At 39.8% G+C, this 15,335-nt stretch overlaps 1 protein-coding gene across 1 annotated transcript in view; it reads right to left on the reverse strand.

The window, feature by feature from the left end:
- Positions 1 to 15,335, reverse strand: part of LOC103389497 (ankyrin-1-like) — a 64,449-nt gene that overhangs the window by 18,309 nt on the left and 30,805 nt on the right. The window contains 26 exon segments of the mRNA XM_025062220.1: positions 3 to 86; positions 298 to 452; positions 1,022 to 1,246; positions 2,795 to 2,907; positions 3,135 to 3,198; positions 3,332 to 3,455; positions 4,958 to 4,978; positions 5,105 to 5,177; positions 5,327 to 5,419; positions 6,649 to 6,747; positions 6,844 to 6,942; positions 7,389 to 7,487; positions 7,668 to 7,865; positions 8,679 to 8,777; positions 9,017 to 9,115; positions 9,216 to 9,413; positions 9,499 to 9,597; positions 9,886 to 9,984; positions 10,249 to 10,347; positions 10,737 to 10,934; positions 11,201 to 11,299; positions 12,507 to 12,605; positions 12,727 to 12,825; positions 13,078 to 13,263; positions 14,377 to 14,475; positions 14,762 to 14,860. Of these exon segments, the coding sequence (XP_024917988.1) occupies positions 3 to 86; positions 298 to 452; positions 1,022 to 1,246; positions 2,795 to 2,907; positions 3,135 to 3,198; positions 3,332 to 3,455; positions 4,958 to 4,978; positions 5,105 to 5,177; positions 5,327 to 5,419; positions 6,649 to 6,747; positions 6,844 to 6,942; positions 7,389 to 7,487; positions 7,668 to 7,865; positions 8,679 to 8,777; positions 9,017 to 9,115; positions 9,216 to 9,413; positions 9,499 to 9,597; positions 9,886 to 9,984; positions 10,249 to 10,347; positions 10,737 to 10,934; positions 11,201 to 11,299; positions 12,507 to 12,605; positions 12,727 to 12,825; positions 13,078 to 13,263; positions 14,377 to 14,475; positions 14,762 to 14,860 (3,019 nt within the window).

Raw genomic sequence — 15,335 nt, forward strand, 5'->3', positions numbered from 1 at the left:
AGAAACCACAGCAAAGTAGAGAGGGAAGTCGGTGGAAATGATTCGACGGATTCTCTTCTTCTCCAGCTCCTCCTGACTCTCCAGGTCTGCAAAGAACAAAATCCAAGAAAAAAAAGGCATTTAACTCTGACACATCGGTGAGACAAGTGTTATATGCATTACATGTGTTTTGTGCACATCACTCTCTTTGTCCTTGATCTGCAGCCCCTGGATCATACATCAAGACTTACACAGACATATCTGCAGCCACGCAGGCCCCTTACGCTGATCGACTACATCCATTATCATCACACTGACCTTCGTCCATGCCATTCAGGATAGTCTCCAACACCTCGTCTCCATAGCGATTGCGATGTTCCTTCCAGATGGAGCCGTTTTCGCTGCGCAGCACGACAAGCTCTCGGTCTCCGTGGCCCAGTGAGGCAAAGTGTGGGATTTCTACAATTACTGGTCTGTGGTACAAACAACAGAAATGATGAGAATCTGGAAGGAATCATAATTTTATCATTACAATTATTTATAATCAATCATTAATACTGTTAATTATTCTGCTTTACATTTATTATTATTGTGTTAAAATTATACTATATAAATTATTAAAAAAAAATTTAAAACATTTTTTACATTTTATTTATTATTAACATTAGTAAAATAACCGGGACGGATAATATTGTTACACAAATGACAACAGATTTCCATGAGCAGCCTCTTGGGGCGTAACAAGCACAGCATCTGATCGAAGTAAGTTTGCTCAGCTGCAGCTTTTTTCTTGATTAACAGCCAGACAAAAAAAGAGGGCAATAATTGCTCTGGGACAGAAGCTTACAGTACTAGTATTAGCGCAAGATTTTTAAATAATATCAAATATTTAGATGATTACACTTAGTTAGAAACCATGAGAAAATAAAAGATGATTACACTTAGTTAGAAACCATGAGTGTAAAAATAAATCCCCCAATGTGGCTTTTACTCCACTATAATTAAAGTTGTTGTTGTGAATCAACAAAAAAAGAAAACTCACCCGAGGAATTGCATACTGGACGGACCCAGGGAGATGATACGACTAGCCAGACCCTCCCCTTCTACCAGGGGAGGAGGCGTGGTCAGCTTCTGGGGTTTGACCAAACGACAGGTGATGCGTGTTGGTGCGGCACAGGTTCGAGGAGGAATGATGACCCGCAGGCCATGGTGTCTGCTGCCCCTCATTGAGCCTCCTCGAGCATCGACCATGAAGCTCACCAGGAAACTGAGGGTCAGACAGAGACACCGGGTGGTTTAATCACACGTCCTGCTTAATTAATCTCTTCGTGTGTGAGTGTGTGTGTGTATGGCATGGTCTCACTAATTTCATTTTCCACAACCTGAAGTTATATTTTGCTGCGCAAATGCTGACTCATTGTGATTTATATAATGATGACTAAGCAGACTTAATTAGTTCATATAACGCTACATTGACCTGAAGGTGTATTAAAAACCTTAACAGCAGCGCAAACAACGTGCACAAGGGAGTAGAGACAAAAGTTAATGAGTGGTTACTGACTTAAGCAAAAAGCCGGTGGAATAAAAAGATTACCATTTGGTAAATTATTCCTTTCTTTTGAATACATGTTGTGATCATTTGAGATTCAATTTATTTTTTATTTCTTTTCAAAAATCTACCTGTGATTTATTTATTTTTTGGTCAATTTTCACCTTAGTTGTCCTCACCAGTCAGGCTGACAAATCTGGACTGCAGGCAGACCAATCAGACCGACAGAACCATGATTTGACTGTGCTAAAACAGTCCTAAGATTATCTTGGAAAAATTATCAAATCAACCTCCCTACCGTATAGACGGTTAAAAGTTAAAGATTTTAAACACTAATAGTAATGGCCACTATACATCTATCCAAGACTGTGTTGAGGCAACAGGGTTTGTCATTATAATCATAATAGGAGATACATATTGTTATATGTATATGTATGTGTATGTATATATATATATATATATATATATAAAACAATGGTTAACAATGGTATAATTGAAATATAATAATCACTAATAATTGAGATTGCCATCAACAACACCATACATGGCAACAATGATTACGTATTAATCTACTAATACTACTAACACTACCTATGTACTTTTACTAACCTACTAATATTCTAACATCCACTGCTCAGGTCTCTCATTTTCATTGTCAGTGTGCTGCTACTCATGTTTGTATTTTATCTATTTGTGTGTTTTTTTGCTGTTGTTTTGGTGCTGTACTGCTGGTGGAGACTAAATTTCCCAAAGGGAACTCCTGAGGGATCAATAAAGTGCTATCTATCTATTTGTCTGTCTGTCTATCTATCCATCCACCCATCCATCTACCTATCTACCTACCTAAATACCTATCTATCTAAAACGCATTATCTCCTCCCATGCTACTTTACATTGTATTTATTCAACTACCAAGTCCTTCCTGAGCCTGTATTTTACAGTGTGCAGTAGCTAAATTGGTTGTGTATCTATGGCCCGGTCTCGTTGACTCATCATTATCATCACTAATGTCTTGTCATCACTGATGTGTTGGTGTCAGAGATGATCAATAATGACCACTGACCATAAAGGATGGATGATGATGATGATGATGATGATGATGATGATGTGGAGCCGTCTCCTGTGTCCTTGTGAACACACTGCCCTTACTGTATGCATTTCTCACAACGCCCGTCAGATTCTTTATAATAATCCAGCACCAATCAATAAGGCAGGGAAAAAAAATCAATCACAATCAACCAGTGGCTCCAGGTCTCATTAGCTCACCCTGTATGAATAGGACTGGCCACAGGACTGACGTTGTCTGATGTCTCTGTAGCTGGACTGCTGGGGATGAGAGAGTCTTCATCGTACTCCTTTGGCAGCGGGACAGGGGTGTGCTGGGGTCAGAGAGAGAGGAGGTAAACTAGACACACAGTGAAAATCTGAGAGGCAGTAAGTGATGCATGACAGATGATTAGGGCTGAGGAAATGAAGGAGGAAATGACAGATGAGGAAATGAGTAACAGGGAGATAAGGACCCGACAGAGGGAATGACGGAAGCAAGGGACAGGATACGAGAGGACAGTGATTGACAAAAATAGGGAGAATAAAGCTGTGGTTCTACCTGATCTAACAGAACCGTCTCAGGGGAAACACAAGGAATCCTGGGAATGGCAGGAGAATACGGCCTGTGGCAGAAATAGGTTAAAAGCTATATTTGTATAGATTAATCTATGATATTAATCTATGAATCTAGGAATACTTCAAACTTTAATTTAATTTTATAAAAGTTCTGGGCCCTGGAATAAAGGTTTGACTGACGTTGTGCCCATGCCTCCCTCAAAGTCTCTGAGAGTCTTCTTAGGAGACAGGAAGTCATCGTCCTGGTCCTTGAAGTCATCAAGCTTCAGGTAACGTGCTCCATCCATGCCGAGCAACTCGTCACCTGTGGGTAAATAAAACAGGTTGAGGAATCTAAAAATAAAATAATATAAAAAGAGAGAAAAATGTAAACAGTAAGAAAAACACAGGTTGCAAAAAAGCACATAAAAATAAGGAGGAGAGAAATAGAGGGGACTGCACGGTCAAATAATGCTAAGCTAATGGTTCTTCCACTCAGTCACAGAAATGAAGGGTTCTTCACCAAAGCCCATGGACGATCAGAGCACAGTTTACAGTTTATTGAACTGGACTGATGTCTCAAACTAGAAAAAACACTGATCCTGACAATCACCCCCTTTACCAATGCCTTAACCTTTTCATGAAAACAGAAAAAATATATCAGAAAAACAATTTCACACCATAATTATTTAGTTAAGTTAAGAATGGAGTCACAGCTGTAACATTCAGCGCCAATGGGAACCAAAGGAGTGAAAGAAGAGGTTTGATTGGTCAGACAGTGAGTGTTGTGAAGGACACTGCGTGGACAGGAAACTGAGAAGCACCTGGTGACGGCTTAGTTTTAACCACAGAGCAGTAAAGATGAAATCACATGAAAGTGGATTCTGCATAGGAAAAAATATCTTTTATTGAGCAAGGATTTCAAAGAATCCCCATTTCCAGAAAAGTTGGTACACACAGGACTGAGTCTCCCAGTCAACCAAGAGCATTTTGGTACCAAAAAGGAGTTTGTGGTTCAACGCCTTTCTCCCGCTACCTCAAGTCAAAAAATTAAAAAGCATTTAAATAATAAAGTCCATGCTGCTAATTTTTCCCAACATGATAAATTGATTTTTTTAACTGATCTAGAGGTAAAAAATAGGTTGGGAAGGTGTTTAGCCCTCTGACAAATATAGTTGGTGCACTATAGCTTTGTTTACTCAATGTACTGTATATCAGCAACAATGCTCAGGTCTAGGTTGTTGCAGGTACCATTTTCTTTTGATCCACAATGAAATAAGTTCTTCAGCTGCATTAACCAACTGTTCTGGAAGTGAGGGTTGAAGAACAGGGGAATAAAAGCTGGCAACACAATAAAATGTATGCAACACAAATAAAACCGATCATGAATCATAGGCCTGTGTGAAGGAAACATTTCAGAACAGAGTTTAAAGTTGCAGTAATTGGTTTTAATTGGTCTGAAACTAAATTAACAATAACTGCTTGTTGATCAATTAGGGCTACAAAAATCAGTAGCTGCCCAAAAGAGGCTGCTTGTCTCTTTTTGTTGCAAAGTTAACGGACTTCTGTTCATAGTAGGACCATGACTGGATGTGCACTGCACGCTGGTATAAGGAGAATGTAGTGACTACATGCTGATGGTTAAAAAGTGAGACAATTTCAGTTGAGAGCAACAAAGAGCAGAGGACATAAAAACAAGAGAAGAGACAAAGACTCTGACAATTAGAGATACACACAGAGAAAATGACAAGAATACAATTGCAATGAAGGCACAACTTCACAAGTCACTGGACTGTAAACAAGGCAGAGATACAGGCACAATCATACCTAATGTTAGCTGTGCAACACCTACAAAACAGATGGGAAAAGGTGTTATATACAGTTGTATATAAACAGTTTTCAACACGGTAATTTGATATGTCATAGGACTTCCCATAGTATCATTTTAAGACAAAAGCTTCAATTTCAACTCACCTTCATCTTCTGAAACATCCAAAATCTCGTCCACTGTCTCAGGAAAACTCATGCGATGTTTTTCTGTCGTGATCTTCAAGTAGTTACGAGAAAAAGTAAAAAAACAGCAGATAAATTTTTGCAAGAACTTGATCAGAACTGGGAAATGATTCAAGGTGTGTCAAGGCTTCTTCTTCTGTGCATTGGTGTAACCAGGTAAACAAAGCAGGAGGTGCTGCTTACCGCAGAAACAGACTCCTCGGTAACCAGCTTCAACACGTCAATGACGGAGATGTAACCCAGTCGCTTCGCGATGCCCAGTGGAGATGTTCCGTTCTGCGTTGTGAAGAAATATAAACATCACACTAAATAATTTCACTCGGGCTGTATCTATTTTATCGTTAGAAAGGTCTATCTTTAAACATATATAATTGTGATTTACCCTTAAAAACAACAGTAAACCAAAATCATGTAGCAACATAAAGCTAAAGGTAGAAAAAAAACCAACCCAAAGACAGTTAACCATAGTAGCTTAAAGTAAGGTAGAAGGAAGAAAGTAAGTTAATTATTTACATTACAAAAAATACTTAATAAAGAGCTGAAGGTTAGCTAAGTTTTCAAAACAGTTAACAGTGGAACGAAATGACAAAAAGGGTTATTGGAAACTTATTGGAAAAAGACATAAAAAATGTGTCCTAATGTATGTGGAAATAAAAGCTAGCCGAAACAGGTGTAGCAAAAGTAAAAAAGCTTGAATTGCAAAATGAACAAAAACAGTCGCAAAAAACAACAACAACAAATCTAACAATAACAAGAATTTTACTAATGCTTCTTAAAGTTAACCAACAAAAAAGGATAATAAGTGGGTTCTTGCTAATTAAATTAGAATGATTTAAAAACATAACTACACATTTTGCCAAAATATGGCAAAATGTTTGCAAGGATGACATCCTCTGTCTTAAGAAAATCCCCCAAAACCTCATCAAGAGGTAAAAAATGAAAGAGACCTCAGAACCGGCCAGAGGGGAGGAATCCTTCTTCCAGGATGGACAGACATGCAATAGATGATGTATGAGTGGAGCAGATCAACAGAGAAAACACAGTGTACACAATTACAAAAGGAACGATGAAAAGTGGTGATGGTTTACATACAATCAAACTGGTAAAATCTTTTGTTTTTGACAAAACTTTCAGCCTCACCAAGTATAATTGTGTCAACACAACATTCTGATAAAAAACCCCAAACAACTTCAGTTACTCTTTTAAATAAAGGCACTTTTTTCCAGATTGTAGTGCTGAAAAAAATATAATTGTGTAATGGATAATGTAGGAGATGAGGGCTAATACTGTTGTCCATGTTATGTAATTATCATTAAAAGTGATCAACATGAAATATTTACATGAAATATTTACTGGAACGTTGGTAATGAACAGAAAATACAAATATTTAGAGCAGTATCGTCTGCATAGAGAGTTACATTATTGAATGAAGACAACAAGATTTTTAAAGATTGTACAATAATGGTATATGTTTTGAATATTTAAGTGCTTAAATTCTGTCTCACCGATGTGATCTCATTAGGCTCAGCTCCATGTTTTAGCAACAGGGTGACAATGTCAGTGTGGCCCTGCTGGGCTGCCTGGTGTAGTGGGGTGTAGCCCATCTGAGGAATTTAAGAAAAAGCAGGAAGATTTTTGGAAAATCTTTCTATCGTTTGAAACCAATGCTATAGAAACACAAATCATAGTTGTTGGGTTACCCTGGTCTTGCTGTTCACATGAGCCTGTTGCTGCAGCAGGAACTTCACCATCTTGATGTTGCCATAGTGACAAGCCACATGGAGGGGTGTGTAACCCATCTGAAATCAAATGGAAAAGATTATATTGCCTTTCACTGGCATCAAATTACATAAACCCCAATGAATGTAATTTAAAACACTGTGAAATCTAAAAAAAAGATGTTCTAGTTGAACAAACAAAATGCAATTAAAAATCAGATAATTTGCCCACTGTGGTAGCAATAAAGAAACTTTAAAAATTTAAAATAAAAATTTGCCCTACAACAGCCCCATGTACTTTTACACTTTTCCAAAAAAGTCTTAAGCAAAAAAACTATAACATTTTATTGCTATTTCTTTTAACCTAACATTTTGTGTTTTTTCACCTAAAGTCAGTAACTTGCTGGGATAACAAAATAAAATTTAATATATACTGTATTTTTTTGGGTGGGTAAACTCTGTGTTAACATCTCTCTGATTCAGAATGTTGGCACATTAACTATCTGAAAAAAAAAAAAGCTACTCACTCGTGAAGCAGCGTAAACCGACGCTCCCTGTTTGACCAGTGTGTCAGCGATGCCCACATGACCTTCTTGAGCTACAAGATGCAAAGGAGTCAGACCGCTCTACAAAACAGACCAGAACAAACAGACGTATGAGCAAATGCATCATCAAAGTAAGTAAGTGACATTTTTTTGTATTTTTTCAGCTACAACACAGTTTGAAAACAACTCAGCATACTAAATAGTCATTTCTTTAGACTATTACAACCATGATTTTTTTTATTTCAATCATTGCTAATACACCTTGTTTCCCAGATTCACGTTGGCCTGTTTGGAGATGAGCAGAGCCACCATGTCAGGACGTGCCTCCTGAGAAGCCAGGTGTAAGGGCGTGATGCCCTGCAGTGACTCCGCGTTGGGTGAAGCTCCGTTCTGCAGCAGACAACTGGCCACCTCCATCTGGTTCTGCTTTGCTGCTATGTGCAGAGGAGTGTAGCCATTCTGTCAAGAGGAGAAACAATGAAAACAGCTGTAAAAAACACAGTCTAGTTTAAACACTGAAAATACATAGAGATTACTAAGAAGTACTTTATGTCCCCTGTGAATTTGCACAAAAGAAGACAGCAAACCAGAGGGGAAAACATTTATAATTTACCTATCAAAATCATTAAGCTGAAAACAATTTACAGTTATCCTTAATTGTTAGCTGGAATGCGTTAGCAGCTACACCTTTGAAACGCTGTTCAAAGGTGTAGCAAAGAGCAGAAGACAGTGACGACCACGAAGTGGAGACCAGCTAACAGAAAATGAGAAAGTTCTTCTAAAGTATAGGAGTAATATATAAAGTTGGTCAGTGACATTGTTATTGGCTACTCACAGAGCCTTAGCTCCAAAAATGGTGAAGAAATAGAAAAATATAACAATAAAAGGTCCCTTATTCAGCTCACAATGGGGAAATTCACAGTGTAAGCCTTTGCAACCCACGTGGGCTACCACATTGGAGACGTCATTGAGTTCTCAAACCCAGGACCTTCTGTATGGAAGGCAGATGTGTCAGCAGGAGTGACAATCGCTACATGATGGAAGCATCACATAAAACAGCAATACGTTGTTAAAATGCTAAAATAAGCTGAATGTTAGCCATGGGTAAGCTAAAGCACAAAACACTGGCTCAAAAAAGTTATATTTGGCCAGAAAGAAAAGTTAAAGAAACCTTCATTTTAGCCTTGAACAAACAAAAAAAAAAGAAGAAGAAGAAAGGCAATAAATCAATGATCCGACACAAACACACACAGTTTTTTCAGAGTGTCTTACTCGTGCTGTGCTGTGTGCTGATCCTCCTTTGCTGACCAGAAGTTTAACAACATCCAGGTTGTTGTGATGGACGGCCACATGAAGAGGCGTCAGACCATTCTGTTAAACACACACACAGACACGCATACGAATGTGCACATAGAAAACCACAGACACACACACACACACAAATACGCACAGATATATACGTGTATATATATAAATATATATGGGTATATATAAGTGTGAAGCGTACAGCGTGACAATCTATCAGTCTCCTAAAGTCACCTCCATCAGGTCAAACTTTCTGCCTTGTCACAGACAAATCTGATCTATGGTCAGCCTGGCTCTGTCCTCACCTTCCCAGCTGCGTTAGGATTGGCTCCTCTCTCCAGAAGAAGTTCTGCAACATCCACCTTGCCATATTTGGAAGCCACGTGCAGCGGAGTGAAGCCTTTCTGCTCCAAAGAGAGGCCACACAGAGTTGTTTATCTTTAAACCACCTCAGCAACACACTACAGCTGTGTTGAGAAATATATTTAGACTAAGCCACTCCACCTTTGTCATCTTGATCTGCTGGGCCCCAGCATCCAGCAGTATCCTGATGGTGTGCACGTGTCCTTCACGTGCGGCGATGTGTAAGGGTGTGTGGCCAGCAGTTGTTGCAGAGTCGGGGCTGGCCTTGTGCTCCAGGAGCAGCTTGACCAGCTCCCTGTGGCCCATACGGGCAGCACAGTGCAGAGGTGTCTGGTCATCCTGAACCACAGAAGAAAGATGAGGAGAAGGAATTAGACAAAAACAATAATTAGTGTGAGCTTTTGAACAAAGACCCTGGCCATACCTTTGCTTTTGCATCCACTTGTGCTGCGTTCTGCAGGAGGAACTGAGCAACTTCACAGTGTCCAGCTCTGGAGGCCATGTGGAGAGGAGTCTCCACTTTCTGCAGAATAGTAACACATTCAACAGTCAAATTGGGGCCAGAATTATTATTGTTACATGGGGAGGTGGTGGTGGGGTACACAAATATGTGAATTCACTGTTCCAAACCATTCACACATCTCACATTGTTCAAACCATGAACACTTTTCCTAACATTCACAACGTTCCAACATTTAATGACCTAAACATGAACTAATTAAATTCTCATTGTGATGTTAAAGATGATCCCAAACTAAAAAGGAAGGTAATTATTTGGGGTGGAGTGCGAGGGCGGTATTACAGTACTCACCACATTGGAAGCGTTTGGAGAAGCTCCTCTTTGGAGCAGATGCTTCACTATGTTTAGGTGGCCCATGAATGCTGCTACATGAAGAGGCGTTAGACCAGACTGTCAGGACAGAAACACCAAGAGAGAGAAAGAATAAATTATGGATCAGCACAGATCCAAACATCAAGGTGACTTTCTGGTTCATCTGCCCAACTGTGATTGTTAAGATTTACGAGGAAGGTGTTTAAAAATGCAGCACAAATAAGTCTGCGGCTGGCCCTTAAATTAGGAAATGACAGGCAGTAAATTTAGACAGGAAAATTTGATAACAAAATTATTCACGAGCAGTTTTTAGCTTGTCTTTCAACAGTGACATGGTCTCACCTCTGTGACAGCTTCTAACGAGGCAGAGTGCTTCAACAGCAGGTCCATGGACCTCATATGGTTCTTCTTGCAAGCTATGTGAAGAGGAGTGAAGCCATTCTGGAAGTACGAAGGAAATGCTGGCTATAAGTGTAAGAGTTTGTACCATGGTGGCTTTTCCTGATTCCAAACTCTAATTGGGATTTGAGGACCTGGTGCATTTTAATTGTTAATAAAAAAAATCAACAGTGCTGTAGAATATTGATATGGTATTGTGAAGCAAACTATCGCAATAATTCAGTGCATCAGTATTTTCTTACAAGTGATTTAGTAAAATTAAATGCACCAATCTTTGTAACTTTGGGTCCAAATATCAGGGACTATAGAAATAAACCAGAGGCAGCCCATGGACACACAGATACTCAGAGTGGTGTCATGTTTCACCAGACAACGTAATGTGCCTTAACAACTGAATGAAATCCTACTAAATTGAAGAAGCAGTTTGTTACCAGAGCTCGTGCATTCGCTTTGGCCCCTTTGTCCAGTAGGACTTTGGCCATGCGATGGTGACCACAGTGGGCTGCTACATGGAGAGGGGTTAAATGGTCCAGCGTGATGTCGTCAATCTCAGCGTTGAACTGCAGAAGCTGCTTGACACAGTCCATGTGGTCCCCCTGAGCTGCCATGTGGATGGGAGACAGACCGTTCTGTAGGACACAGTGAACAGGACATGGGAGGCAAAATGTGTGTGGGGGGGGGGCAGAGGAGTAATGGTCAGCGTTAGAAACCTGAAGTCACGGCTCACACTGTACAAAGATTTCCAGAAAGATTAGATTTCCTGTGTTTAGTACAGCGAGGTCTGCAGGGAGAATCTGATCAATCCATGACTCAGAGGGATCACATTTACAGCACTCTGAAAACAAACTGGTCAGACACAGTCACTGTGGTGACAGTATTTCAATAATGTCCCCACCTTGGTTTTAGCCTGGATGGGAGCACCGTGTTCCAGTAGGATCTCAATGATGCGGACGTGACCATTCCTGGCAGCACAGTGGAGAGGAGTCAGCTCATCCTGCACAGATATGGTCGGGTGAGGAAATTAAAAAGGAAGAAACGTTATCAAAGCAACTATCAAGCAAATACATTTTTATTTGACCAATACGAAAAATAATCTTGTTTGCCATATTTGCATTAATTCAAAAATCCAGGAACAAATCCAGGTACAGCTGAACATTTCCTTAAAAGATTGTCCGACCATTTGTTAACCAGTAACAGGCAGAACAAATTTTTCAACATTATTCTCCTACAAACAAGACTTAAAAGGGACATATTATGCTACTGATATGTTTATGTTAATGTTGTGTAAAGAACTGCAGGATTCTTTACACACCTGTTCTGAACGACCGGTTTCAGCCCTTTTACCTCGGTTCAGAACAGTAATGAGCCACTGCATACTCCGCCCACATGCTCCACAGGGCAAAACATGTGGACAGCATCATGTAACCTTGAAAGAGACATGGCTGCAGATACATCAGCAGATCGTGACTGTCACATATCCAATTGAGGAGGCGTATGCAAACCTGGCGGGTATGGTAAACCGTCAGGACAACAAACAGCAAATGTTTGAGCCAGAGTCAGACACAGACAACAAATGTACCTGAACGTTTGTCGGTGGTAAGTAGTTAAGTTTGTTACTTCAACATTACTAGTTGTAAGTTGTACTGTCTTTCTCCTCCTAGTTTGGATATAGATGACAACACACATTTGGGTGGAACAAGATAGTGGTCTGACAGTCAGTGAATTTAACAAATGTTGACTCATTACACAGGGAGGAGTGTACTGCAGTATGGGTGGAGCTGCAAAACAGGGGTGGGGTTATAATCTGAATTAATTATTTTAAGCAACATTTTGACATTTTGTCAGATTATAAAACATCTACTTAGTTGTTGAAACTGAACCCAGTAAGTTGGGGACAGAAACTCCAGAGACACAAATATCTGTACCAAAACCCCACAACGTATTTGCACGATATGTCCCTTTTAAAATGAGTTCTGCATTGTGTCGCAGTCTATTAAGTGTTTCATGGGTGAGAATTTGTACTTATTTCAAGAAAACTTGACAAAAAATAACTGGCAGATCTTATAGCAGAAAAAAAGATGAATTAATTAAAAATGAATATTTTTCTTGTTTCTTGTGAGACTGTTTTGGCAGTGAGGGAACACAACAAAGAGGAGACACTGACTCTTCAATCCTGGGAAGGTAACATCTTCATTTTCTACCTTGGTTTTAGCATCAATCTGCGCTCCTCGGTCCAGCAGCAGTCTCACCATCATCATGTTCCCCCTCCTGGATGCTATGTGCAGGGGCGTGATGCCATTCTAGGAGAAGCCAAAGGAATAAATAGAACATTAGTTGGTTGCATTTGACGTCACAGTCATGGTCACATGGTTGTTTGTGGTATTTTCTTTCATTCAGGTCTCATCTCCTGACACTGCTGACCTTGGGTGTAAAGTTTACATTGGCTCCTCTGTTCAGCAGCAGCTGAGCTACGCTCATATTCTCATAGTGGGCTGCAATATGGAGAGGTGTGAAACCAGTCTGTGGAGAAAGAGACGCAGTGGGAGAGAGTGAGGGATCCAAAGAGTAAACAAGGATAATTAAGGTCTATTTTAAGCACTATAAAAGAACAAGGTTGGACAGTGCACTGAGTAGATTTCGCAGCATTGAGGACATGGGAAGAAAAATGAAACAGGACACAAAGACGTAAAAACTTATGTGGCTTTGTAAGAAAACAATCACTCACACAAAGGGAACTTAAAACAACAGTACACACAGAAAGTAGGTGCATACTTTGCTGAGCACATCAGAGTTGGGGTCGTTCTGTAGGAGTACTGCAGCGGTCCGTGTGTCATCATTACGCGCAGCGATATGCAGCGCAGGGAGGCGCACCTTGCCCTTGGTGCCGTAGTTGATGAGCAGAGCTACCACATTTTCATGGCCTTGCTGTAGAGCTACAGCCAGGGGAGTGAAGCCGTCCTGAGAGAGGGAAGTGGAGACCAGATTAAAATAGTACATGGTGTCACAAAAGGAAAACGCTACAAGGTCTGACTCTAAAAATTTAACCACCAAAAGAAATCTGGCATGTGTGCAGATAAAAACCTGAACCGTTCATTTATTTATTTTTGTAATGAATTAATCTCTTTGAAAAAATACCATTTGCGTAAATGTTTCAAGAGCAAAAAGAGCTTCACTAATTTTGTCAAGGAAGTCTCTTTTTATTTGAGTAACTTATTCTTAATGGCACCTCCTTCTCTTGTAAGTGGCTTTGGATAAAAGCATCTGCTAAATGCACAAAAAAATGTAAAAAAAAAACCCCAAAAAACTAAAACGTAAATGTAAATGCTTACGGGATAAAACAAAAAAATTAACAACACTGCATAAGTGCAGCTGACAGGAGCACTGACGAAAACAGTGACTGCAGGAATAATTACAGGCTTAAACTCAGGTGTTTGGACCTCCTGACGTTTCCTCAGGTTATATTTATCTCTTAAAAATAAAGCAGCAAAGTAAAAAGGAAATTAAACTAAAGTACTACAGTCGTTTTAAGCACTCTTAGAATCATATTACTGCCTTATCTGACCCCCCAAGTTATATGAATCATAATAACTAATACTATTTGTTCAGATTTAGAGTAAGGGTCCTCAAACTATGGTCTCTGTCCCAGTGGTGTTCATAGGTTCCCTGTAGCTACAAAAAATTAACTGTGGGAATCAAGACAGAAAATGAACAAGACCGTAGGGGGCACTGGTGAGCCACTGAACAAGGGACTAGAGTGCCTGTGTATATGGGTGTGTCTGGTTTCAAAATTCTAGTTTTACCTTCTCAGAAACAAATACTCTCCTTCATATACTGTACTTCATGCTGTGTTTAAAAGTTGCTTATACTGGTGGTACTTGGAGAGTAAACTGTCGTAGGTGGTGCAATTGAGAACCACTGATTCAGAGTCAGTCAACACAATATGAATTTACATTTAATTCACATTGGCACAAAGTATAGAGCAGAAATTACTTTACAAAATTATACTTTTCCTTTGCAGTAGTACCCCATCATTAGTACGAGTACTCCTCAATTAGTACAACAGACGGGTACCTCAGTCGGAAGACTCTGATTGGCGCCGTTCTCCAGCAGGAACTTGACCACCTCTAAGTGATTCTCCTGTGCTGCCATATACAGGGGACTAAACCCTTTCTGTTGGACCAGAGAGACAATGACGTTCAGTTGTGTTTGTATACATTATACAGAATATACAGTGTGCAAATATTTCTGTACAAAATAGATGGATTTATGATTCAGCTAATGTAAAAAAACACAAAAAAACTTTATACCTGACCCCTACAAGGACATACTAATACACACATGATTACAGACTCAAATATGTAAAGTAGATAACGGTCCACACTAATATTAATATACAAGTACAGAAAAGTCCACACACTCAGAGCAGGACATGCTGACTCAGCTCAGGGTGACTCACATGTGACTGTGCATTAACGTTGGCACCGTAGTTGACAAGTTCCGCCACCACCTTCTCCTGCCCCGCCAGAGCTGCAATATGGAGGGCAGTGTTCCCTTTCTGGAGAGAAGGTCACACACAGACACACATCCAGACACCAGGAGCTTGACTTCAAACTGTACTGACAGTATTTAAGGCAGCCAGTACTTAACCTGAAAAAAGCTGTTTGTTTTGACATCATGAAATTACTAAATATATAGCAGGGCGCCCAACCCCCGTTCCCAGGAATCCAGTCGTTTTCATTTACATTCTACATTTAAGGGCAATCCAGCAGTTTTTGAAAATAATAATTCAAAATCATGGTGGAGATAAAGATTTACTGTTATTATAAGGCAATCGTTATCAACTGGCGGCCCACGGGGCAAAATAGGCTCAGCGAACCATCCAATCCAGTCTGCGACTGAATTTCAAAACAAACATCCAATAATAATGTTAGTCCCGCACCCAGTGTCTGTCCAGAAAAATTCTGGACCTGTGACAAATATAGTGGCCTGTGTTACAAAGCATGTAACAGGCTATAATAAAACTTAGCATC

Source organism: Cynoglossus semilaevis, chromosome 14 (assembly GCF_000523025.1).
Source record: "Cynoglossus semilaevis isolate Cse_v1.0 chromosome 14, Cse_v1.0, whole genome shotgun sequence".
Taxonomy (NCBI): domain Eukaryota; kingdom Metazoa; phylum Chordata; class Actinopteri; order Pleuronectiformes; family Cynoglossidae; genus Cynoglossus; species Cynoglossus semilaevis.